The following is a 24,855-nucleotide window of genomic DNA, read 5'->3' as shown; positions in this document are numbered from 1 at the left end:
TGACTGGAGAGGGTTTCTGGCACTCTCCCCTTTCTCATTGTACACGTGATGATTGTCTTCGTTGGCGTCTTCTCCATTTTCCAGAAGAAATTGCACAACATCGTACTTTTCATACATCACAGCGTATGACAAGGGCCCTTGAATGCGATCAGGGCAATCTGACAGTCTGGGAGACTTCATCAGTATTTTGAGGATGTCCAGGTTGGAATCATTCACCGCCGCACGCATGGTGGACCTGTCAGGCCTGTACCCATGATTCAGCATAAGTGATAGCGCTTCTGTCGACCCAAGCGCGAAAAGGGTCGGCGAAGTGGATCGAAGATTGTCAGGTCGATGCCAGAAAGGCAATCCGTCTTTGGAAAGCTGGCTGGAGAAAATCCTAGAAGTCCGTGGCGCAGTACTTTAGGTGCCTTCGCCAGCACCGGCTGCTGAAATTCAGCTAGGAGTAGCTTGAGTATGTCCGTCCGGCCATTCCAGGCAGCCAATCCGATGGCCAGTGCTTCCAAAGGTGATGTTTTTTCAGACTGGGGGCGGTTCGAGAGAAGTTGATGGATGGTTATGCTATCTCTGGATCTTGAAGAGAATAAATTTTTGGCACAAAGGGCCCCAGGATCATAAGCGCCTGGGTTTTCTGCGAATGTCTTTTCTACCGTCTGTTTGTGGCACGTGATCATAGCTGCTTCTAGAATCGACATGTTGGAATCATTCCATAGGTCGTCTTCATTGGCATTAAGAATCAATTCCTGTGCCAGAACAGTGTATCCGAATTTCAATGCTCCTCGGAACTGGGAGCAAATGCTAAATCGGCAGGTGCTTAATGACGGAGGCGTACAGACTCCCCAGGATGGGTCTGCTCCAGCCTTTAGAGCAAGCTTTGCAAGCTTCTGCGCTGTGTAATCTTCGCGGTAGTATGTGATGTAATAGGCACCCCAGGGCGGTGCCTTCGCTCCGTTTTCCAGTAAGTACTGGGTAATGTCGTCGTTGGAGAGATCCAGCGCTACGTCAACAGCAGTGAACGAACGATCGAGCCAGGTCTCTCGCTCATCTGTCCTACTCAAAATTGCAGACCATTCTGATCTTCAAAAACTTCGTTGACGTCGAGGTTACTTTGGTGGAATAAGCGAAAAATTCCTAGATTTCCTCCAGCTGCAGCGAAGTGTAGGGGAGAAGGGATTTGCTTGTTGAACCCCACGGCTTTTACTGGTGCATGATGCTCCAGGACCAACTTTTTGCAAGTTTCGAGGTGCCCGTAGAACGCAGAAACGTGTATTGCTGAACTTCCAAGATTCCCTGTGGCGGTGGTATCAATGCCATAGCTGTGTAAGTCCTCCAAAAAGGCGGTGTTGCCTTCCACTGCAGCAAGCAAGACGACACTTGTCGTATCAACGGCTTCTGGGATTTGAGAGAGATTTTGAATCCCAGCATCCTCCAGCAAGCGAAAGAACGGATGCAATTCTTCCGGCTTACAGCTGTATTTGACTGTGCAGCCGATGATACTGAAAGTGTCGATAAACCAGGCATCATCAGTCGTGGCCTTTATTGATTGGAATATATCAGCTCCAGTGCGAATGAACGCTTCCATCAACTCCGGGAAGTACCGTCCACAGCTCATCAGCATCCTGATGATCGAATCCCTGGAAGCTTCTGAACACATATTCAGCAAGCGTTCAATCATACCCAAACGGCCTTCACAAAAGCCGTTGTAATGACGAACTGTTTCCAGCAAGGGATGTGCACATTTGGCAGTCCCAGACTCGTCAAATTCGTCCCAGGGCTCAAATGCCAAGTCAGGACAGGCACCATGGTCCAGAAGTAGTGACATCAGCTCCAAGGATCCCATTCGAGCTGCCAATTGTAATGGTGTCACCACAGATGTATAATCTTCACCATGATGTTGGATCCGTATGTCCGGGTTCTGACCAGACTGCAACAACCAGTTGATGATCCTGCCGTGAGAGGACGTCTCCCAGGAATGGTTGAATATCTTGCACTCGATATTCCGCATAGCATTCTGGAAAAGCTTTTCCATTATTGCGGTCATTGTAGCGTCTGTGATGTTTCCAAGCTGGAGAGGTGTCTTCATGATGCTTGAGGTTTCTAGCGTCTTGGTAATATTTTCCCATTCTTCGGATGAGACCTCACCCGAAGTCTCGCCCCGTCGCCGGTTGGCATATTTGGTATGTATCTTGTTGACCGAGAAGAGATTGTTCGAAATCTTATACAAAATCATCTTGACATATTCGCTAAATCGTTCGTCGGCCGTGCCCTGGAGAAGTCGACTAGCCCGACCAAAGTTCTCATTTTGGTGGGTTTCTGGGATAATAGATCCAATCTCGGCAGCAAGTTGAGTAACGCTGCTTCCAGACACATATTGAGGAGCAACAACCCGTAGCATTTCGGTGAAGAATAAGTCTTCCTTCTGGCAACTCGAACCCTTTGATAGGCCGTTCATGTTCTTGAGCAATCCCGGAGCAGAGACAACTTCACAATTGTAAGATTGAGTGTTGATGAATGGAATCAGTAACATTTATACGACTTACCGAAAGGAAAGCTGTCTTGAAATTTGCTCCAGGGCAGACTAGTTGGCCATAAGAATTGCATGGGCAGTGGTGCCGGGGTGTTGAGGGAAATCTCTAGTCCTTCAGGGGTCGTTGGACTCGCTGCACATGTTAGCATATAACTTGGTCGATATGAGTTAAAGACTGAGGCATACGATGACGAAGTCTGGAAACAATGGTTTCTTGGTGCCGCTTGATCTCTTTGCAGACTTTGGCAGCATCAAAAATTTGGTTGCCAAGCATGACCTCGGTTTCTTTGCCTTGCTGCTTCCTTCGTTGAACACGACGACCAACGAATTGCCAGACGGCATCACTCTTGGTCTTCGGTATTCTTCTGCGAAACCCCCAGAGCTTCAACTTGTATTCGAGTTGTGCCTTGCTACGAATCAGTCAGCAGATGCGATTCAGATACAGAGCTAGAGACTCACGTGACCAGAAACCCATCATTTTCCAGACGCTGTCTTGTCTCGACAAAAGACTTCTTTTCCCTGACGAACATGCGCTCTATGGTGGATTTGTGTTTCAGCCATTCTTCATCAGAGGGCCGCTTCCTGGCAGAGGAGGAAGCCATAGCCTTGATCTAGGAGCCAACAATGTGACAGCTTGCACATCCACAGAGAAGAGACTGGTAGAAGAAAGCCCAACGGATACTACATGAACATGTTTCGGTGTGCGCAAGCGTGATTGTAGGTTGTTGTGGCTGGCAATGTGAAATGAAAACAGGAAGGGGGAAAGCTGGAGCCTTAAACCATCACAGAAAATCAGCACCAGTCGTGTCAGGCCCCTGTAATTGGCTAAAGCCATTATCTGAATCTCAAATAAGGCTTAGACCACGCGTCTGTCTGTTGGGGCTGGTCTTGTGAGGCTATGGAAGTTCATCAGTCAAGTCCGGTTTCTCCAAAACTGTCCTCGATAAGTACGTACTCGACTGCCGGCATCTTTTTTCAGCAATGGGAACAATGCAGCTTCATAATCCACAAAACACGAGCAAGCGAATGCTGCTATTGGTTCATTCAGAAGTCTGAAATGACCAGGACTGGCGGCGAGGGCAACATCACTGGAATGAGTACACATGGACGTAGGTCCGCCAGATCCTGTGCCTTGCCACCTTGCGTCTGACTGGTGCATTCCGAAGACTGAAATTGCTTCCAGCAACTCCGTGATCCCCTTCAGGTCCGATGCCAGGCTACAAGATCGCAAACCTCCCAAACTGTCGTTAGCGTTTCTCCTCATTCTGACGTTAGTTTTTGTTGTTTTCAGTATCACAAGCCTTCAAGTATATTTACCTCTGATTCCTAACAATTCATTTTTCCTGGCTCTTGCCTTTGAGCCCTCGACACGACCGTCGTTGAAATATATTCACGGAAAGAAATTGAGATCACCGCCGCTTTGAATCTCGCCCGCATCAAAAATGGAGATGACTCTGGAAGCTATCGTAGCGATTGTTTCGCTCGTTGTTGGGCTTCCGTCAACGATCTTCATTCTATGGAAATGCTTCATTCGCCGAAGGCGTGGTACATTAGAAAACATCGGTTTCTTCAACGAGCGCGTTGCTGACTATACGGGTCCCAGCATCTCGATGTTCCTCGCAGCGCTCACCTACGTCTTTCGCCCGTTTACCCTATAAAGAAAGCTTCTCGCAGCAAAGTCAACATCCCACACTCCGCTCTTGGACGTTTGTGGGGCTCGAAGTTGACATCACCAACCAGGCGTGGCATAACCTCCGCCACTTCAACCCGATGGCGGGTAGTTGGCGGGTAGTACACCCAGACACAGCTTCCGAAGTGTCGGAAACAGGAGAGATTCTGTACCTGTGTGGAATCAAATGAGAGGCGCCGGTTGAAGTGGACCATGGGTGGTAGACTGTTCTATTCTTGAGGCGATAGCAGTCTGTAAAGATTACACTAGAACCGTATCGACAATGACGACGATGGCCACAGCTGGCTCGATTACTTGACGCTTCAATTCAAGTGGCCGTTAGTGCAATAATTAGAAGCCAGGACATGGCCCAGCCCAGATCGTGATTCACTTGCTGCGTCTTTCTACATGCCAATTACTGTGCGAGTCATTAGGCAGAAGTTCAGTTTCACGTGAAGAGGGTCTAGACGAGGAAGTAAAGTAGCAGACCTCATATTATCTTTCAATACTACCACTAACCCCAACTTCGAGGTTGGAAAAAAAGACACGATCTATCCGAATCTGCACCCGATGCATGAGCTCAGAGTTTCGATCGATACTAGTCTTGGGATATCTCATAACGAGTGAACTAATCGCAACACATCCATCCGACGTCCTGGGTATTCCTCCACGCAAAATATGTCCACGCGCAATCGGTCAAATCTAAGCCGAGTTGGAGCCGTTGTCCTTCTTCGACTCGCTAGCGACAGCGATGATCGCGGGAGGCTTGGGGACCTTCTGGCGGAAGACGTGGCGCTTGAAGAAGTAAGGAACAGAGTACTTGATCTCGTGGCTGATGAATTGCTTCGTCGGGACGGAGAAGACCTCTGGTAGTGAGGTTAGTAAAGTGGAGCAACGCAGGAGGGAACAGGTCGACTTACGATCCAACTCTTCCAAGGTGAGTTGCTTAGTCTCTCGGACGAAGCAGAAGATCATGAACCAGGCAATGAGGTTTAGTCCAGCGTAGAAGCCGACTATGGCGGACAGGTCAGTCGCAGAATTGGAATCGGGATTAATTAGAATACTTACAGGCACCAGTTGCAGTCATGGCAGTGCTCATGCGCGGGAAAGTCAAGCTAAGAACACCAGCTGCAAGGCTAGTTAGTCTATCATCCCCAATATTAAATGTTTCAAGGCTCACCAAAGGTGTTGTTAATGCAGACAACCCAGGCCATGCCCTGCTCACGCTGGATGGTGGGGAAAACCTCGGCGGAGTACTGGAAAGCAACGGGACCTTCGCCGAGGGAGTAACAGATGGTGAACAGATAGATGAAGCTGAATCACAAGAGTATTAGCCTAGGTAGTCTGTGCGAACGAATGATGATACTCACAGAGCGACCGGTCCAATCTTTGGTCCACGTTCTTCAGTTGGGTTCAACAGGGACAAACCAGCAGCCAAGAGGAAAATACACATCAGAGGGAAGGTCTGGGACTGTTAGTCTATGCTCAGCAGCTTTGGGTCACATTGACTCACGATCATGCAGAGAGTCCTTCGCCCCTTTGTGTCAATGAGGAATAGGGTGGGGATCGTCGCAATAACTTGGATAGCGCCGTAACCCAAAGAAGCATACAGGGCCTCCACGGGCGTGTATCCTGCTTCTACAAAAATCGTAGAGCTGTAGAAGGAGATGATGTTGATTCCACACCTACTCGGGTCAGCCTAACAAGTCGAGGTACGATAAAGGTTGGAAGGGATCGCACATTTGCTGGGCAAGCATCACGGTGCTAGCACCGTAGTTGGCACGCCTGATTCTGGGAATAGAGAAGCAGTCCCAAAGGCGGCGGAAGTAGCCAGCGCCACGAGCCTCCTTGAGCTCCTCCTCGTAGATAACCCACGAGTAGTAGAAATCTCTGGCGCCGATGATGTTGTGCGCGCGAAGTTTGCACATGGAATTGAAAGCCTCGGCATGTCGGCCGTGCTTCATGAGCCAACGCGGGGACTCCGGGCAGAAGAAGATGCCAGCAGCCAAGACGAAGGATGGGATGAAGGCCGAGCCCAGCTGGAGTCGCCATGAGATGTCGCCGGTGTCCTTGACGATGACGTTTGCGCAGAAACCCAGAAAGATGCCTGCAACGACCCAGAGTTGCCAGAACATGACGAGGGCGCCGCGGACTCGGTGGGGAGCCATCTCAGCGGAGTAGATGGGCACGGTGGCGTTCTTCGCGCCGATGCCGATGCCCATCACGAAACGCGCCGCGAAGAGACCCTGCCATGTTTGCGCAAAACCGGAGCCGATCGGGGTGGCAGTCAGGCATAGCGCCGTGATGAAGATCTCGCCGCGTCGGCCGAAGTAGTGGTTGAGAGGATCGACGATGAACGCGCCGCTGCGATGCACGTGGTTAGCAATTGCGATGAGATTCGGGGGGGCGAGTGTCACCAACATCAGACCAGCCGTAAGGAAGATGATGGAATTGATCAGACCAATGAGCCACTCATCTCTGGAAGACCCGCTGTCGATGCCAAGGGCCTCGTGGAATGTCAGGTTGGCACCGTTGGAGCCAGTCTGATCCCAACCCTGCGTGGCGGCTCCGATGGCACAGAGGCCGATAGAATACCACAGCATCTTCGGGCCGTGCCATTTGTGGTCCCGCTCATATTCGAGCGCCCGGCGTTCTTCTTCGGAGAGGTCTGCGACATCATTGAAGTTGTTCATGTCGCGCGCGACCATGGCCGCGCGGCCGAAGAGGGCGGCATGTTCGCCCAGGTTGTGGCTCTCGGCGAACGCCACTGCGTCTTCAACGGTTTGCTGTGGGGATTTGCGCTGCGAGAAAGCTGCGTGTCAGTGGATTCTGGGGGCGTTTCTTGATTCATGGCCCTGGATCTTGGCGCAAAACTCACCTTCAGCGGGTTCTCGACGATGTTGACGGCGGCGGCCTTTCCACCTCCAAGCCCCTCGGCGAGCTCCGTCTGGGGCTTCAGATCCCCGGTGTCCTTCTCGAACGCACCGTCCGAGTGAGGAACGGTGTCGATTTCGTTGACTCCCATGGTGAGCTTGGCAGCGTTCAGATTAGCTTGGCGGGATCCAGAAATGGAGGCTGTTCACTGCGGGATTGTGCGACGTGCGCCAATTGATCAACGTTGAGCCAAGTGAGCCAAGTAGGGCCAAGTAACGGGGACGACCATGGCCAAGTCTTATATATTTCCGGGCAGAAGGCCAAAAAGGCTGTCTTTCCTGCAGGCGGCTCCATTAATCATGCTTTCAACACCAAAACCCCAGACGCTTCTGCTCCCCCGCTCTCCGCACTGGGGTAAGCATGGGGATCCATCCATCAAAGGCACCAAAGGCACCAACATGAGGAGATGATCATCCGTCTCATTCCCCCTCGTCTGATATTTGGGCGCGTCGGGGACATCGGGGCCCAGCTGGACCCAATTTTGTCAGCGAACTCGACCTCTCGAGGCAGTTGGTAGCGCGCGTTCGCACGAGTTTGCTTGTTTTCATTGGGACGTTGGAGATGAAAGAGTGGGAACTGACAAGGCTAGTGTCGCTGACCGTGGCTTGGCCTTGCGTCCTCCAAGTGAGGAGTCCCGTCGAGGATGGTCGAACCGTCGAGCCGTGTTTCCAACAGTCGTCATAGCTGATTGGGTGCCGTGGCCGTCATCGGCTAAAGATGCGGCATGCCTCCCCAAGTCATCGGAGCGTGACGGAGACACAAACCTGCGCCATAGGTTCACAATAGTGGGCCGTGTGTGCGACGGTTGTCATCCGCCATTCCCAGCGTAGCAATGAATGACACTCAATGGCGTATTACCTTGGAACGAGGCACTTTTTGTCATATTCCTTCTACCGGACAGAGTCCGCCCACCCGCATATTTGCCCGAGACTGTGAGGTTCCAAGGAAATGGCGGTCTTGGAGACCTTTATCTTGATTTGGTTATGATTGGCGCGCTATACGAACGCGGAGAGCATCCCGGGCGATGGTGTTTCAATCAATGTTGCACTCACTGTTGGCCCACGAACACCGCGTTACCAGATTCACGGAGCCACGCCCATTGACCTATTGAAGAACCATACCACGATCTCCATCGCAAAAAGTCATCGCATCTTAACCTGCGCCCTACGCGTTGCTGACTCCTGGCACCGGCGATTTCTAGATTAAGCTTAAGTGATGCACTGGAGGCTCTGCGTTCCAGTACAGACTGAGGGCTTTGGGCCGGCGCGATGCCAGCCTGAGTTTGGTTCAAAAGGTGGGACGCGTCTGACGTGGGACGGCTTTTAGTGGAAACATCCCCAGAGAAAACCCCCAGAATCTCCAGAATCTCCAGATTTCAAGATCATCACGTATCACTGAAGAACTGCTTATAATGTGGATGTCTGGAGATCAACTTGACGTCGACGGTTTCACATCGCGTGTCGCAATTGAACAATTGCGACGAAAATCATCCAGCTAGTTCATCTTATCCCGCCGAAAAAGTTGGACGGGCGCGTACTTCTTTCCTGGGCTCTAGCCTGTTGCTGTCGATGCCCGACGATAGCCGCTACGGCCGTGATATGCATATCACCTGACCTCGATCTCAGACATGGAAGATTGGTTGGACGGGCTGTATGTAAGTGGTCTTTTTCAGAATGTAATACTAGGGATGATTTTTAATTGGTTGGAGAGTCAACAATCAAATGCAAGGGCAAATAGAGTGACCATCATCTGTACGAGATGCATCATGATGCAACTATCTGCAGCCAACTATCAGCTGTTTTTCTTTTTGCGTCGTTTGCCTTCAGCTATTGAGACATCTTATTTGATCTTCAGCACAGCCTTGCCAAAGTTCTTGCCAACAAGCATGCCAATGAATCCATCGGCTGCATGGTCAATACCATCAGTGATGGAGAGCTTGGCCTTGACGCTTCCGTCGGCCAGCCACTTCTGCATATTCTCTTGATGCTCCTTGAAGTGAGCGGGGCCAAACTTGGGGTTGCCAACGAGGAAACCTTCCATGGTGATCTGCTTGGAGACGAGCTGCATCAGACCCTTGATGCCTTCTTGCTGCTCAGGCGGGACGTTGTAGTTGCCGATCTGCACGTTGTTAGGTCTCTTCCATCTCTACCGGGCACCCTGGTTCAACTTACCATTCCGCAAACAGGAATCCTGCCGCCAACCTTCATGCTCGTAAGAGCCGCCTCGAGGTGATCGCCGCCCACGTTTTCGAAATAGATATCAATTCCCTCCGGTGCCAATTTGGGCAGCGCATCCTTGGGCTTCTCAGTCTTGTAGTTGAAACCGGCGTCGAAGCCAAGCTCCTTGGTAACGAAGTCAAGCTTTTCATCAGACCCAACGGAACCAATCACCGTGAGTCCCTCGCGCTTGGCAATCTGGCCAACGACCTGTCCCACGGCGCCAGCAGCGGAGCTGACAAAGATTGTCTCGCCTTTCTTCGGCTGCCCTATCTTGTGCAGGCTGGACCAGGCGGTGAGTCCCGGCATGCCCAGCGGCCCGAGGAACAGCGCGAGGTCGAGATTGTGCGGGTTGTGGATCTGGCGGGCCTGTTGCAGGGCGGTGGGGGTCACGCGGGCGAACTCGGCGATGGGCGTGTGGGCGACAATCAAACTGCCCTCCGGGAAGTCGGGGGTGTTGCTCTTGAGAACCTTGCTGATGGTCGCGTTCGTGATGGGTCCCTCGACGTCGAACGGAGGCGAGTAGGACTTCTTGCTGGGATCACGCATCTTGCCGCGAAGATACGGATCGAAACTCGCGTAGAGAATCTCGACTACGAGACCGCCCTCGGGGGCATCGTTGAGGTCGATGGGGCGGTCCTCCACTACAAGATGCTCCCCTGCCACTGGCAGTGCCGTGGGGATTTTCTTGAAAATGAGGGTCTTGTTCTGGGTCATGGTGAATGAGCTGAGAGAGACTTCGGTTGAAAAGGATAAAAAATCTGGCAGGTGTCAAAGAGAAATATGTGAAAGGTATTTCAACTCAGAGTCCCTGATATGCTGCATTGACGTAATGGTGCACAAAGAAGAAAGGCAAAAGATGCCGAGGTATGTTTGTGCGATTTGTAGCTCTTTTTATCGCCGTCGGTGTTAATCACCGCGCTTTCCACGGTCGAACCCCACCTTTGCGCAGCTACATCGCATCCGAGAACGATACGAGTCAAGATGACGTGCTGTGGATTAATCATCAGGACATCGTACCATCGTTGGAGTCTATCCATCTTTTAGCTGCGTCTAAGGTATTCTGGAATTGACTTTTCGGTGGAGTGGGGAAAACACATTTCCGGGACACTGGATGATGTTGTTTTTTTCGACAATCTTGAGCGTACATACTTGTCAGCATTTCACTGTCAGTGAGCCTCACAGCCGCCATGGATGACAACCCCGCTCATACAGATCCTAGATTCCGAGGAATAAGTAATAGAACACAATAACATAATGCATTGATTTGTATCCTCATCAAAATCATCACAACCACGTTTGATAAATCACAGATATTTAAGAGAATCAAATGAGAAAAGTATCACTGTTCAGACGAAGAGGACAAGGAGTTTTTCAACTGTGGTCAAATCCTTCTGACAATTATGGAATGTCCATCATGTCAATAATTTATCCAAGGTACAAAAGACTGCCAGTTCATGTCTCTCGGCCCAAATGGTGGCAATGAGAACTTACTGCCTCCGTCTCTTCCAGCCGGTGAACTTGACATAATCAGGAGCACCATGATCTCTCTTACACTCTTTGAATGAGGAGCCATCGGCATCTGCTCTCTTCCATGGAGGATGCTCGACGTCGTCTAGTGCGGTTCGCCTCTCGTTGCGAGCCCGTCAGGCTGACTTGCCTGTGCAATCATAGACAAGTCTCTAGACTCAACATTGAAAACAACTTGACACGTGGGATTTGATAGACTCACCAGGGCAGCAAGCCCAATGGTACACATGACTGAGATTGCAACCACAGTCAGCTTCAAGATGACTACTGTTGAGAAATGATCAAAAAATAGTTGATGTCTATGGATGAAACTGTCAAGTGTACTAAATTCAACATTTCTGTTTCGATTGACACAGAGATTTCAGAATTTGTAAATGTAGCTGCTGTGCTGCTGTGCAGCTGTGCACTCGTATTTGCTTGATGCGCGCTTCATACGTATCGGGACTTGGCTCGTGTCGCCATCTGAGCGAAGTTCCTACTGGTCTTGGGTTGTTGCATAGATGACAATAACCTTGTATTTAGTACATGCGGACCTCGACTCGAGTGCACAAGACAATATCAGGGTGGGAGTGAAATATCAAGACAAAGGTGAATTAGCTGGTGGCTTAAGGCTCAATCTCCATGTTTCGATAAAACGACTTCCTGTCTTACTTTCAACCTCTCTTCGGCGCTGTCGCGAAAATCTTCTTCAGTCGATCGTCAAGCCACTTTACATCGTCGAAGTTTCCTGGGGGGCCTCCCGCCCAATGTCCCCAAATGGACGGGTAGACATCCAGTTCTCCCACACCATCGCTCATGCAAGCAACCTCATATTCAGAATCTTCCGGTCTGGAAAGAGTTAGCTTTTCGGCATGATGACTACGCTAAGCGGGTACTTACGGAAAGTAGAGGTCGGTCTTGGAAGGCAGCACCAATGTCTTCGCTTTAATGACGGCCATCGCCTTTTTGAAGTCACCGTTGTACGGCTCTTGCTTACTCACATCGCCACTCTGCCAAGTCTGCAGCATGACAAGCAAATTCTCCGGATCCTTGCTCAAAGCCCACTTCTCCCAGAAGGTGACTAGAAACTCTTCGAGATCCTTTGCCTTGTAATGCTCCTTGTACAGCTCATGTCGATAAAACGCTTGTGAGAATCCCCAGCCCGCGTAGCCACGGCCAAAGGCCTTCAGGCCAACCTCCTTCTCCTCATCAGACCAGATGCGAAGGCTCTTCTTTTGCTCAGCGGTCTCGACGCGTCCCTTCGCACTTCCGGCGGAGCTGGTCCTTTTGGCGGCCAACAGTGCTGTTTTGACACCTTCCAAGAAGACCTGGTTATGCAGCGCGGTCTTGGCGGCACCGCAAAAGGGAACACAAATGTCCGTGAAGTCGGGATACTGCGTCGCCCATTGGAAAGATTGTGCCGCGCCCATGGACCATCCCAATACCGCTCTGATGTGCTTGATCTTGAGTTCTTTCGTGATAAGCTCATACTGGGCTCGGACGTTATCGTAAAAGGTGATGTCGGGGAATGGGCTGACGTCGGAGTTGGAGGGACTGATGGATTGGCCGTTACCGAACAGCGCCGGAATGATGATGAAGTAGTCTTTCGGGTTCAGGGTTTTGTCGTCGCCGACCAGCCATTCGTTGTCCGCAATCGCTCCCGAATACCAAGTTGGATACACAACGGCTGGGAGAGAAGGGTCGCCAAATGTCTTGTAAGCGATCCAGGCACTAGGTAGAACCTCGCCACTCTGAAGCTGGAAATCTCCGAGGGTGTACTTCTTGATCTCAGACATTTTTACGCCGCACCTGTTCAATCAGAAAGACAAATTTCCAATCAAAATTTAACTGATTGATACTCAAGGTGATACCGTTTGCGAAAGAGGGGATTTAGATAGCGCTGGGCTTTTGAGGCGCTGCCTTAGTCAGTGAATCTTATCATGTGCCATCGACGCCAGGCGGTTGAAAACGGAAACCAACGGTTGGCGACCCCAACTTCATACCCCTCATCGTTATCATGCATGCTGATGTCAAACTGTCAAGGACGCCCTACCCTATCATCACTGATAAGAGGAGGCGTTATCAGCAATCCGTGGATGTAGTTATTAGCCGTAGTGCAACAAGCAGAAGGCGCAATCATTAATCCTGGTAGAGTTGAAATTTTAAATCGACAGTAATGCAGCAGCCCGCCAATTGAATTGGTTCGAAACCAGCGAATGAAATCTGAGATCTAGTTGATACGGCGGACCGCTGATAGATCCCCTACTAATGCTGATGGTCGTTAGATGTTCGTTTCTAGAGTGAGTTGCTAGTCGTTCTGGTTTACATTCAATATTGAACTCTTGAGTGAAGCAATTGACCTTCGTGCTACTGCAAAATACCTAGCTGTCAACTGAAGCGCTAGTTGCTGCGACAACTCCACCCACGTTTTCATTCGCCGAGTGACTCACTCAACGAGCCCGTCTCACAAAAACGTCGAAATCGACTCGTCAAAGATTCATCAAGCTTTAAAGCCTCCAAAAATTGTAAGTCTGCGTATCTGAGGCAGATAACGCCACAAGAACTAAAGCTCACATGTTCCTCTAGACAGTCATCATGTCTTCCGAAAAGCGATCAGTCGTTGTCGTCTCGTCGGAGAATCCCGTCAAAATCAACGCCGCAAAGCAAGGCTTCGAGCTAGCTCTAGCTGGCGATTTCGAGTTCAAGGGTGTCAGCGTCCCCTCTGGTGTCCCGGACCAACCGCTCTCCGACAAGGAGACGCTTCTTGGAGCTTTGACCCGGGTGCGGAACGCTCAGGAGGTCGAGAAGGATGCAGACTATTGGGTCGGAATTGAAGGAGGCGTCGAAGTCCCGGAAGATGCAAATGGCGCGTATCTGAACTTTGCGTGGATCGTGGTAGCGACCCGGGAGGGAAAGATGGGAAAGGCACGCAGTGCAGCCTATTATCTGCCGGAAGAATCAGCCAACTATCTGCGCCAGGGAATGGAACTGGGACATGCCGATGATGCAGTATTTGGTCACGTCAACTCGAAGCAGACGAGAGGTTCAGTCGGGCTGTTAACGGATGATCTGATTGACCGAACGATGTACTACAGCCATGCTATGATTCTAGCCTTGATCCCCTTCAAGAACAGCAAATTGACATTCGTTTGAACCGATTAGGGTGACTTGTGAAGTGAAGGCGCCGTGTTGGTTGAAGTGACATCAAGCTTCTATCATTGCGGTCCTAAACCTCAGGCTGTTGAAGAGAGTGGCTGAATTTGCTGACGCGAGGACATGTTCATCGACAGATATATCGTTCGTCGTTTACAGAACCAGGCATGGCTTTGACGTATTCGAGTAAGCCTTCCACACCTATGTGCACGGCTTCTATGACCAAATGGAGCTGACGACCAGCAACCATTGTCGTCCCAGATCCCTGTGAGATACTGTCCCCCAGTAGCTACTCCACATTTACCGCTGTTCAATACGCCAGGTGTCTTTCTACGCGGGTAATAGAAGTTTGTGGCCTCGTGCGACATCATCGCCCGCTCGAAGGGATGAAAACATGATATAGGAGCGATTGTTTGATTAGATTGAGGCTGTATCATCCAGCGGATAAAAATTCAAAGCATGTCCTGCCGCTAATCCACTAAGCATGACACCTCTGTCCCATTCTTTCGGCTTTGCTGTCAAGTTCTAATCCAAAAACCAGCCGTCAATCATGCCGTGCGAATTTTTGTATTTGAATGTGGATTTTCGTATCCAGACCTGCAACGATTAGAAGTGGCCCATCTTTCTGGTTCATACAGATTTGTCTCGTTTAGGTCCGAGTACGCGCTCTTGAGAAATTCGATCCTGGATTTTAATTTGACTTGGTGACCGCTCAAAGCACCTGTCTTGGCTTAAAATCGCTCGTGAACCATCCAGCATGATTTGCAGACAACTCTATTTTCTAAACCGTCACCAAGCGAGTGATCATCAAGCATCTTGTTCCATCGCATTCATCATGTCAGTTGTTTACAACAAGACAGAACCTCCATTTGGTCCAATTGTCAATGGAACTCAAATTATTTTCTTTGAATACCTCCCGAAAGAAGCAGCTGCTTGGATATTCGTCGTCTTGTTTTTCCTCGCTGCTGTCGTCTATCTTGGCCTTTTAATATGGCTGAGGGCATGGCACTTTCTGCCCCTCACACTTGGGGCTGTCGGTTCGATGTTACCAGAGCAATTACCTGTGTTCACTTCTCTGACTGGACCCCTATTCAGGTGAGGGTTTTGGCTACTATGGGCGTGTCCAGGCACACAGAAGACCCAACGTCGCAGGCCCGTTTATTATGCAAAATATTTTGATCTTGGGATGCGCACCACTAATCGCTGCCACTGTCTATATGACTCTCGGAACGTACATCAAAGTTTTTCAGCTGAGAGATCGTGTCGTGATCCCACCACGACTGATGACATTCGTCTTTGTCACTGTTGATCTGGGTTGCTTCGTGACTCAGGTCTTTGGCTCCGCCGCACCGGCTTCGGGCGACCCTCAAGGGATCGCACTCGGGAAAACGTTGATTATAGGAGGCTTGATAACACAGCTTGCAACCTTGTGTCTCTTCCTGATCCTAACCCTGGTTTCCGACTGGCTAGCGAAGAATAGCAAATCGCAAGACTACAAGGTCGGTTCGATAGCCGACTCTGCTCCGAGATATTTTCAGGTTACATACTGGGTCGCCGGAGCGATGTTACTTCGCAGTCTTGTGAGAGGCATCGAGTATCTTCAAGGCGATGGAGGGTTCATCATTTCGCACGAAGCTTTCGTCTACGTACTGGACGGCTTACCGATGATATTCGTTGCAGCCGTGTACTGTTTTGTTCATCCTGGAAAGATTCTTCGGGATGCAGCTTGGGTGGGTGGAACAGAAGAGCATCAAGAACTCGCGAACTATCGCCGATTGTCTGCTTGAACGAGAAACATGGAATTGTAATTCACAGACTACATCAAGTGAGGAAGGCGACATTAGAGGTATAATCAATGATAAATTGCCGAGTAGCCTGCGTATATCCAGTTCAAACCCAAGAGGCCGAATGAACTGGGTCAGTCAAGAAGCTCTCACTTGATCTCTGTCCATCGCAAGACTCATGGCGTATCGTTTGTTCACTCAATTCTTTCGATCAACGCTTTTGTTTACTCAGTGATAGTCCTTTGGTCCTGATATTTGCGCGATGTAGTACTGAAAAGATTTTCGCCAGGACGCTTTCTGATTGAATTGCTTGTGAGAAAGAGCAAGAATGATGGCACAGGCATCATAGACAATGGATGTTGGAGTATCAGTGACATGGCTGACACTCTCCAATTCAATACACTCCCCTAGCTTTCGGGATAGTAGGGGCCTCATGCCGAGTGGTGATGACGAAGCTTTCGGTGAACCCATCATACGACATACCGCACTCCCTTTCAACAAACAGAGGGAGAAGAGCGATGGCTTCGAATCCATTTCTTAACCACAAAGAAAAGAAGATGTTGTTTAGTTCAGAGTAAAGGTCAGTGCCGCTACAGCACCCCGAGCTCCTAGTACATCGATCGCACATCCTTCTGTGCTGCTCGGGAAATGTCTCCCCTGATATGTCACTCCTTTAGCCCAGCCATTCATCCAATTAGGATGCCCTGGTAGCTCCACAAGTTTCCTGCAAAGACCTTCTCTTAGAATACGTGGTGTTCGGTAAACAACTTGTTGGTCTGATTGGTATTTCCCATCAGTAACGTGTAATGAGTGAGAAGTTGAGGGATGCGGGGTGTTGCTTACCTCTGCAACCACGTCATAACACATGGCCCATTTCGTAAATTGAGGCGTTCTTGGTGGAGCATTCTCATCCATTTGAATGCTTTCCCAGTCCGTAGGCTGACCAGTGAAACCCGTCGCCAAGAGTTTCTGGTCTCTTGCTTCTTGCTCTGGACCATCAGGCAGGGTGAACATGACGATGTTCTTGTGGCCGAGGTCAAACATCTTTTCAGCACGTGGCTTCCTGATGGCCTCCCACTTCTCTAAAACGGCGGGAAGGTCCTCCCGTGTGTCGAGCCAGCGCAGAGCTGTGCTAAGCGCCAAGCTATCCTCGATGCCTTGACTCACCCCCTGGGCAGTATGCGGCAACATAGCATGCGCAGCATCCCCCACAAGAACACAGCGTCCACCGAATCCCAGCCAGGTTTTCATCTTTGGTGCTGTGGCAAGGTGCCACTTGTCGATTGGGTAACCCCCACGTATCACACATTCGATATAGGCACGCAGCGGCGCTCCGAATCCTTTGAACATTTCACGGATCTCTTCGGGGTTTCCGTCGGAATTCCAAGTCCCGCCAAGGTCCGCATCTCCGGATGGAAGCCCATAATTCAGATTACATAGAAGGATGCGAACGGTGCGGTGAGCAGTCGGCCGACCAACGCAGTAAAGTCCGGGCCCGAACATGAGATGGTGCGAGCAAACGCCCAGCGGAGCGGCAGCTGGGTCTTGCTGTACTGTGACAATGTCAACCTCTGTCTGAAAGATACACTCGTTTGTCATGATAGGACTCATGTTTTGCCCAGGAAATACAAGCTCGCGGACGCGTGACTTGATGCCATCAGCGCCAACGACCATGTCTGCCATGTATTCACTGCCGTCCTCCGCCAGTACCAGAAGTTTGCCACTTTTCTCGTCGATGATTTTGACGACAGATTTCTTGAATAAATAGTTGGCTCCTGCTTTAACAGCGGCTTCGTAAGTAATTCGCTGTAGCGATGGCCTATCGGTCGGCTTCCGGATCGTCCCGTCGGGAATCGCCTTTGTTTCCATGAACGGCGCATCGTCCTTCCATCTCCAAACGAATTCGCTGACTGTTTCGAAAGACACCCTATCCAGAGATTCCGAGACACCAATCAAGTTCAGGCATTTCACAGCGGAAGGTTGTACGATGAGATTCCCTCCACGTGTTTGGAGTAGAGAGTTGCGTTCGAGGACAGTGACTTGATGTCCGTCAGAAGCCAAAGCGGCCGCTGCCGTATGTCCGGCTGGCCCGGCTCCAACAATTAATATTGTCAACGAAACTTGCGAGGGCATGTTGACTCGCTCAGTATTGACGGCTCATGGACGACACCTCAGCAGGTCAAGTAGAGTGTTACCCTCCCAAAGTAGACGGCGTAGCAGCAGACAGTGGGGCGGCAGCTAGGTATATGTAGCCAGTTGTGTCGCCTTTCAAATATTTGTTGACTGAGAGTTCGTCTGAAGACACGGCATTCTAATTAACCGAAGTCCGTTGAGAAAGGTTTGCTAGTGTGATTTGGCTATTGAATAGAGTTCTGCTAGACAATATACACATCAGTCTCTAAGGACAGGGTATATGGCACAATTTACTGCGTGCCTCAATGTTTTTGTCGGGCGGCGGGCCACACTAACTTCACCGAAGTCCCCCGCTATATGTCCCCTCATCAGCAATTGTCTATCTATGTCTGTGCATGGTTACTTTACGTCCAATGCCGACGGCTAAAGGATAAATCGGCATCATTAGGACCCTCCCAGTGGATCACTGATACTTCGATCGATGGGGCTGGGTAGAAGGTTACTTCCGTGGTTCATCTGCTGTTCCAGAGCTAAGGCAAAGCTCGGTATCGCAAACGATGAGACGTTGGGCCAAAGTCTTTCAGCCGAAGAGTATTTGAGAACCCCACTTGCAAGTTTCCTAAGTATAAGAGGGTAACTCCCAGCAGAAGTAGTGAGCGTGGGAATAAGGACGTAGTTTTGGCTGCGCGACGACGGATAGGTCGGTTCAACCAATCAATAGTGATCATACTCATCGACTGGTCCTACGGGCTATGCACTTCAGTCGATAATAAGCTCTGCGGATGGGCCGGTGGAAGAAAAGGACGGGCTCGTTGAGACACAGAACCCTTCACCAGAAACGAGAAACATACTGCAGGTAGTCCAGTAAGACCCTTGAGAAAGTAAAGGTGATCCAAGAATGATCATGCAGATCTGATGTTTCCCACTTTCCGGACGAACTGGAGATGGTGGGGGTTTTTCCTGGGCAAGACGCGTTGGCGACCTCGCTTCTCCACACCCCAGCCGAGTGAGACTCCCAGCTAAGAAAGAACAAGCGGTATTCTCCACCTCACGACGAATTGAGGCTATGAAAGGAAACTCCAAGTCATTGAAAGACGTGAGATCTGGTATGTTTTGTGACCGCCAATGAGCTTATGTGCCAAAGAGGTAAAGTTTCAGCGCAGAGCAACCGCGGGCATTACGTTACCAAACCTCACAAAGGAGGTTGTCAGCATCTTGCTATTCAGCGGCCTCTAAAGGGTGCTTCCGGATTGAAGCTTTTTCAAATACACGCCGATTGCGCGTCTCTAGTTTTTTTTTGGTTCAGAGCAAGGAAAATTAGTTGAGCCAAACAGGCCCACAACCAAGACTGCCAAGCGTGAGGTCCGCAAATGTTTGACTTGGAAGTGGAGGGACAAGATATCGTGGATATCAAACCCCAAAAGCTAGCCAACTAGAGAAATAAGCTTAAACTTGGCCAACGTCATTCATCCATGTCGCCGAGACTAAAAGGTCTTCACACTTCAGCTGACTGCACTCAATCCTTTCATTCAATGTCTTGGTTCGCCCAGCCTCGGTTTACCCTCTTGGGTAATCCGTACGGGAGGATGCCGCTACACCGTCGTCCCGTCGGACTCGGCGTTGGTTATGATATCCACATCGAGCCGAAATCTTACCACCAACTGGTGACCTGTAAGCATTTTTAGGATTGTTGGTCGGCCAATCTCTTGCGTTGCAAACGTCCTGAGGCATGATCTCTTTCGCTTGGCCACATTCCCGGGAGGTCAAGAGACGCAGGGTTCCTTTGATTGTCGTTACTGAATGAGAAAGAGCCAAGAAGTCCTCGCGCCCGTGTGGCCCCTGACATTCGACCCGGATGGGCGTACTTCGGGCTTTTCTCCGCGGCTGACCAGAGACTCGGACCAACACGGCCAACATCCAAGAACACCAAGACGCGATTCAAGGGCTACCTTTGGATATTGTTGGTAGACCCCGAGCCGCATGCTCCATTCTAATTGTGCCTGCTCGCCCGCGAATGTGCCAAATGACCTCAGCCAAGCCATCCTTCATTGGGGACGGTCTCATTGAGCCCCACGATGTCGGTGCGAAGCGACGTCCGAGGCGATAAGTGAGCGACTACAAGACGTGCATCGTTCCCAAGCCACGTTTTCTCCAAGACCTGCCCAGTCTTATCGGGATCATCCTACTCTGTCTTTTTCCCCCCACCACAACGGACGTGCATGAACATGGCCGAGAAGCAAGAGAAACAGCAACGCTCTGGCGAGAGCGGGAGCCCATCCCCATCATCTGCTGACAGCGATCGCATTGTCAATGAGAAACCTAAGAGTCAAGGGGGCTTCTGGGGGCTGTGTTCTAGACTTGGCGATCTTCCCGAATGGAAGGTGAAAGGCAAGCCTCTTGAGGGCCGGACGCTCAACTGGTCTATTGGCTTTATCGCAAGGTGAGCCGTATTCCACAATGATCTTGTGCTGGTATGCTGACGAGTTGTTTTTCTATACGAAAGTTGCGGGTTTTTGATGTTTGGCTACGATCAGGTAGGTTTCCCGGTTGAATGTTTCCTGGTAGTGCAAAGCTAACATATTCTAGGGAGTTCTGAGCTCGCTCCTTACCCTCGACGATTTCCAGAAGAGCATCCCGTTGATGACGCCACTTGAAAGGTCCAATGATTTATGCTGGGTCGACAACCCTGAGAACACACAACGTGACTACAGCCAATGCACCGGAGACCCCAACACGCAGGCCGCTGCCGTAGCAGTCTATCAGATTGGATGTTTCCTGGGCGCCCTTCTCATTCTCTTCTACGGAGAGACATGGGGTCGCAAGTCATCCACTTTTTGGGGTAGCTTGGTAATGATCCTTGGCACCATCATGCAAGCTGCCGCTCATGAGTAGTATGTACTTTGTTATTCCCTTGTATTGGGGCACATGCTAACTGACCGGTTTCAGCGGTCTTTTTGTTGCAGGTCGCATTGTTGGCGGAATCGGCAACGGAGCAGTTACTTCAAGTAAGCGTCACTTCGGTTTACCATTCCCGTTCTCCTGGCTAAACTCCGCGCAGCTATTCCAACTTGGCAGTCTGAATGTGCGCGACCTCGCCAACGAGGTTTCCTCATCACCCTCTCCGGAGCCCTTATTTCTGGAGGTATCATGATTGCTTACTGGGTAAATATCAAAGCCCTGCCCTTGACATATCAGCTTCATGCTCACAGACTTTCAGGTCGATTATGGCTTCTACTTTCTCGAAGGCTCAATCCGATGGCGCTTCCCCATCGCGTTCCAGTCTTTCTTTACCATCATCGTCATGTACGGTTTGCTCTATCTCCCTGATTCACCGCGCTGGCTGGCGATGAAGGGTCGCACTCACGAGGCGCGTGAGGTTACGGCACGTCTTCTCGGCAAACCCATTGATCATGAGGACGTCAACGTAGAAGTCAAGGCTATTCAGGAAGCCCTGGATAAGCAGAGCGAGGGAGGTGGCTTCAAGTTCAAGGAGCTTCTCACCAACGGACCGTCCCAAAACCTCCGCCGTACGCTGCTCGGCATTGCTGCTCAGTTCTTCCAGCAAATCTGCGGTGAGTTCTTTGGATCGAAATGTTCTTTTGACCGCAAACTGAGTTTTTTTGCTGCAGGTATCAACCTCATCACTTACTACGCCGGTTTTCTCTTTGAGAACTCTCTCGGATTTGGGCCTGTGCTGTCGCGGCTTCTCGCAGCTGCAAACGGGACCGAGTATTTCCTGGCATCGCTCGTTGCATTGCCTCTCATTGAGAGGACTGGTAGACGAAAGCTCATGCTCTTTGGCGCTTTTGGCATGATGGCGTCCATGGCTATCTTGGCTGGTACCGTTTCCACTGGCACTGTCGCAGAGAACGGAGCACCAAACCTTGAAACCCGTTACGGTGTGACGGCCACCGTCTTCCTCTTTGTCTTCAACTCTTTCTTCGCCATTGGTAAGTAACCCATGCAAACCTATGCAACCTCATTCGCTCACGTATTTAAAGGCTGGCTCGGCATGACCTGGCTGTACCCTGCCGAAATCACCAACCTCCGCATTCGCATCCAGGCCAACGCCCTGTCGACCTGCTCCAACTGGCTTTCCAACTTCCTGATCGTCATGATCACCCCTCCAGCCTTTGCCAACTTGGGATACCAGACATATGTCATGTTTGCCGTTTTCAATGCTGCCATCATTCCGTGCGTCTGGTTGTTTTTCCCAGAGCCGAAGGGCCGAAGTCTGGAGGAGTTGGACGTCATTTTTGCCAGCGCGCACGCTGACGGCGTCAACCCGGTCAAGCGTGCGAAGGAAATGCGGCACATCGAGGGTTTCGAGCTTGAGGGCGAGCTTGACAAGTACTTCGGGTCCAGTGAGCAGGTTGAAGATGCTCGTCCCATGACGCGCCCGATGACTGGGCACAGTCATCAAACAAGACACTGAGTGCCTCATACTCGCAATGCACATTCTCAACAGCAGTGCATGCTGCCAAGTAGATCTCTATATAGTTAGCTGACTGGCCAACTGAATTCAACTACATACACAAACGTTTCTTACATCCATCCATTTGCGAGATGCACCATGTCAATGTATGAAGATGTCCAGAGGAGCTTTCACCATGCTTAAGTCAGGTTTTGCCATTGATCTAAAATAGAGCCAAGCGTCTCAACGACATAAATTTACATGATGAAGCTGGCATTAGATCATTGTATTGAGAATTTACGACGTTAGCATTGTGACTATGTTTCAAAGCATATGAGTCTAAAAGTTGGACTTCTTTCAATGCATTCTAAGCAGTCAACAAAGGCAATGTTCCTGCAAGAGAGGGAACTTTTAGTCAAAACAACCACTTTGTTGGTTCAGACTTTGCTCAATGACATTGTGATGCCGAGTACCCAAAAGGCTCAAGTCCTTTGATGTCTCGGCAGTCCCCTTTCTAAACGCCGTCAAAGTGTCTCTTGTGTAGATGAGGCGCAGTAGTTCGAACAATGCCTTCTTCTTCTTCTTCTACCTTAGTCGAGAATGAAGCCAGTTGTTCATTCACAGCAGAAACGTCGATATCCTCGTTTTGATTCGCAGTCAGTATAAGAGTAGTCTTGTGGTATTGACTAGAGACAAGTCCAGCAAATCGTGACAGTACAGAAACCCACAGCAGCGGCGAGCAGTATCATACAACACTCAGCAATCTTTCGTCTCAGAACTTGAATCCGATTTACGTCTTATTATCAGGCAAACTGAAGCTCACGACATGCCAGGCCACGATATCAAACTAGAGGTAGAGGATAACAACATTCGGATGGAAGATATTGAAGAACAGCCCCGAAGCTTTCTCGGAGCAATCCTCTCCTCCATCGCGAACGTCCCTTTGGTAATTATCAACTTCATCCGAAACAACCCTCACTTCATCCTCTTTCTGATCTGCGTTACATGTAACGTATGGTACTTCTGGGACACGATAATCTACTACAGTGAATTACTCGAGGATATTGATCGCGATACTTGGATTGCCGCATTTGTCTGGGTTTTCATCACACGGTACTACCGTTTTGCAATCGGCTTCTGGGGAAATCACGTTTACAGGCCCTCGCCCATGCAGCAGAGAGAGCTCTGGACATCCAGGGATGTCACGGTCATCCTCCCCACGATCGATCCCGACAACCTCAAGTTCGCCGAGTGCATCCTCTCAATTCTGGAGAACAGGCCGGCCGCAATCCTTGTCGTTACCGTCGGAGCCGCCATGCGCCAGCGGTGTGACGACTTCCTCGAACACTTCCGTCAAGAGTATCCAATGACGCGAATCGGCGTCAGCGCGATCCCCCACCCCTCTAAGCGCCGACAAGTCGCTCATGCCGTACCCAAGGTCGAAACCGAGTTCACGATCCTCGCCGACGACCACGTCTTCTGGCCCAGTAAAGAGTTCGTCCCCAACGCTCTTGCGCCCTTTGAGTGCCCAACCGTGGGTGTGGTGGCTACCTACAAGTGCGTCCGACGTACAAGTCCCGGTAAGTTCTGGAGCATCTCTTCTATCATAAACTTCATCGGATGCCTCTACCTCGAGCGCCACAACTATGATCTCAGGGCCTCCAACGCCGTAGACGGCGGCGTCTTTGTGGTGTCTGGTCGCACCGCCATCTACCGCACCAGGTTTCTCAAAGCCGACGGCTTGATGCATCGGTTCTGCAACGAAAAGTTCTTCTTTGGTCTCTTCGGCGGTAAGGAAGGCCTCGGACCGGACGATGACAACTTCCTCACCCGCGAAGCTTACAAGCACGACTGGGACATCAAGTTCCAGCACACGAACGAATGCGTCATCTGGACCACGATCGGCGACGAGTCGCTCAGCAAATTCCGCGGTCAACTCGTCCGCTGGGCCAGGACCACGTTCCGGAGTAACCCGTGCATGATGCTGGAGAGCAACAGGGTTCTCATCAAGCGCATGCCGTGGTCATTTTTCACCGTCTATCTGACTGGCCTTATCAACTTTGCACTGTTGTTGGATGGCTTGCTGATCTTTACCTTCTACAACGCGCTGGGCGCCGACGAATTCCTAACTACCGAAATGCGGAATCTCCTCTGCTTTATGCTCTTTACCAAGGTATGGAAGATCGTGCCCCATTTTCTGCGGTATCCTTCGGATCTGCTGCTCCTGCCTTACCAGATTCTCTTCGGGTACGTTCACTCTCTCATCAAGTTCTGGGCTTTGATTACATTCTGGGACTGCGCATGGCTGGGCCGTAACTTGGACGCGGTCGACGACGAGGCTGAACACTCAAGAATGCCCCTTAACATGGATTTCAGTTGGGGAGAAGTACGTCCCAACAGCCAAAGTCATGGATACTATTACTACTAGGTTCGGTAGTTTATCCACTCTCATCAGAGGTCTTGTTTTCGTTGCAATTGCTGTGTTGTGGGATTTATTTGATGGTGGTCGTTGTGCT

General features: G+C 50.5%; 7 protein-coding genes across 7 annotated transcripts; 2 read left to right on the top strand and 5 right to left on the bottom strand.

Annotated features, from left to right (window-relative positions):
• Positions 1-1,054: 1,054 nt before the first annotated feature.
• Positions 1,055-3,129, bottom strand: DNAH12 (Dynein heavy chain 12, axonemal; the record flags this gene model as incomplete). The annotated part of the gene is made up of 4 exons (XM_037323181.1): positions 1,055-2,481; positions 2,541-2,660; positions 2,714-2,937; positions 2,987-3,129. 4 exons carry the CDS (start codon positions 3,127-3,129, stop codon positions 1,055-1,057), a joined length of 1,914 nt encoding a protein of 637 aa, XP_037177581.1.
• A 1,769-nt stretch (positions 3,130-4,898) lies between these two features.
• PLT2-2 (putative polyol transporter 2) lies at positions 4,899-7,221 on the bottom strand (the record flags this gene model as incomplete). The annotated part of the gene is made up of 9 exons (XM_037323180.1): positions 4,899-5,062; positions 5,117-5,209; positions 5,265-5,324; positions 5,377-5,510; positions 5,567-5,661; positions 5,710-5,881; positions 5,937-6,560; positions 6,618-6,997; positions 7,075-7,221. 9 exons carry the CDS (start codon positions 7,219-7,221, stop codon positions 4,899-4,901), a joined length of 1,869 nt encoding a protein of 622 aa, XP_037177580.1.
• A 1,748-nt stretch (positions 7,222-8,969) lies between these two features.
• Positions 8,970-10,063, bottom strand: RED1-1 (NADP-dependent oxidoreductase RED1; the record flags this gene model as incomplete). Its single annotated transcript, XM_037323179.1, has 2 exons — positions 8,970-9,248; positions 9,302-10,063. 2 exons carry the CDS (start codon positions 10,061-10,063, stop codon positions 8,970-8,972), a joined length of 1,041 nt encoding a protein of 346 aa, XP_037177583.1.
• Positions 10,064-11,529: 1,466 nt separating this feature from the next.
• On the bottom strand, positions 11,530-12,651 carry metXA (Homoserine O-acetyltransferase; the record flags this gene model as incomplete). Its single annotated transcript, XM_037323178.1, has 2 exons — positions 11,530-11,704; positions 11,756-12,651. The coding sequence occupies 2 exons, from the start codon at positions 12,649-12,651 to the stop codon at positions 11,530-11,532; spliced, it is 1,071 nt and encodes a 356-aa protein (XP_037177582.1).
• Positions 12,652-14,843: 2,192 nt separating this feature from the next.
• On the top strand, positions 14,844-15,795 carry RTM1-8 (Protein RTM1; the record flags this gene model as incomplete). The annotated part of the gene is made up of 2 exons (XM_037323177.1): positions 14,844-15,045; positions 15,104-15,795. The coding sequence occupies 2 exons, from the start codon at positions 14,844-14,846 to the stop codon at positions 15,793-15,795; spliced, it is 894 nt and encodes a 297-aa protein (XP_037178263.1).
• Positions 15,796-16,532: 737 nt separating this feature from the next.
• On the bottom strand, positions 16,533-17,925 carry CGCA056_v007928 (FAD-dependent monooxygenase OpS4; the record flags this gene model as incomplete). Its single annotated transcript, XM_037323176.1, has 2 exons — positions 16,533-16,568; positions 16,636-17,925. The coding sequence occupies 2 exons, from the start codon at positions 17,923-17,925 to the stop codon at positions 16,533-16,535; spliced, it is 1,326 nt and encodes a 441-aa protein (XP_037178264.1).
• A 2,225-nt stretch (positions 17,926-20,150) lies between these two features.
• Positions 20,151-24,767, top strand: CGCA056_v007927 (Sugar transporter STL1; the record flags this gene model as incomplete). Its single annotated transcript, XM_037323175.1, has 9 exons — positions 20,151-20,365; positions 20,429-20,459; positions 20,512-20,816; positions 20,872-20,930; positions 20,984-21,087; positions 21,143-21,497; positions 21,555-21,875; positions 21,927-22,289; positions 23,173-24,767. 9 exons carry the CDS (start codon positions 20,151-20,153, stop codon positions 24,765-24,767), a joined length of 3,348 nt encoding a protein of 1,115 aa, XP_037178271.1.
• Positions 24,768-24,855: the final 88 nt, after the last annotated feature.

Source organism: Colletotrichum aenigma (genome assembly GCF_013390185.1).
Source record: "Colletotrichum aenigma strain Cg56 chromosome Unknown KSG_Cg56_contig05, whole genome shotgun sequence".
NCBI lineage: Eukaryota > Fungi > Ascomycota > Sordariomycetes > Glomerellales > Glomerellaceae > Colletotrichum > Colletotrichum aenigma.
This window is presented reverse-complemented; position numbering and strand designations above follow the sequence as displayed.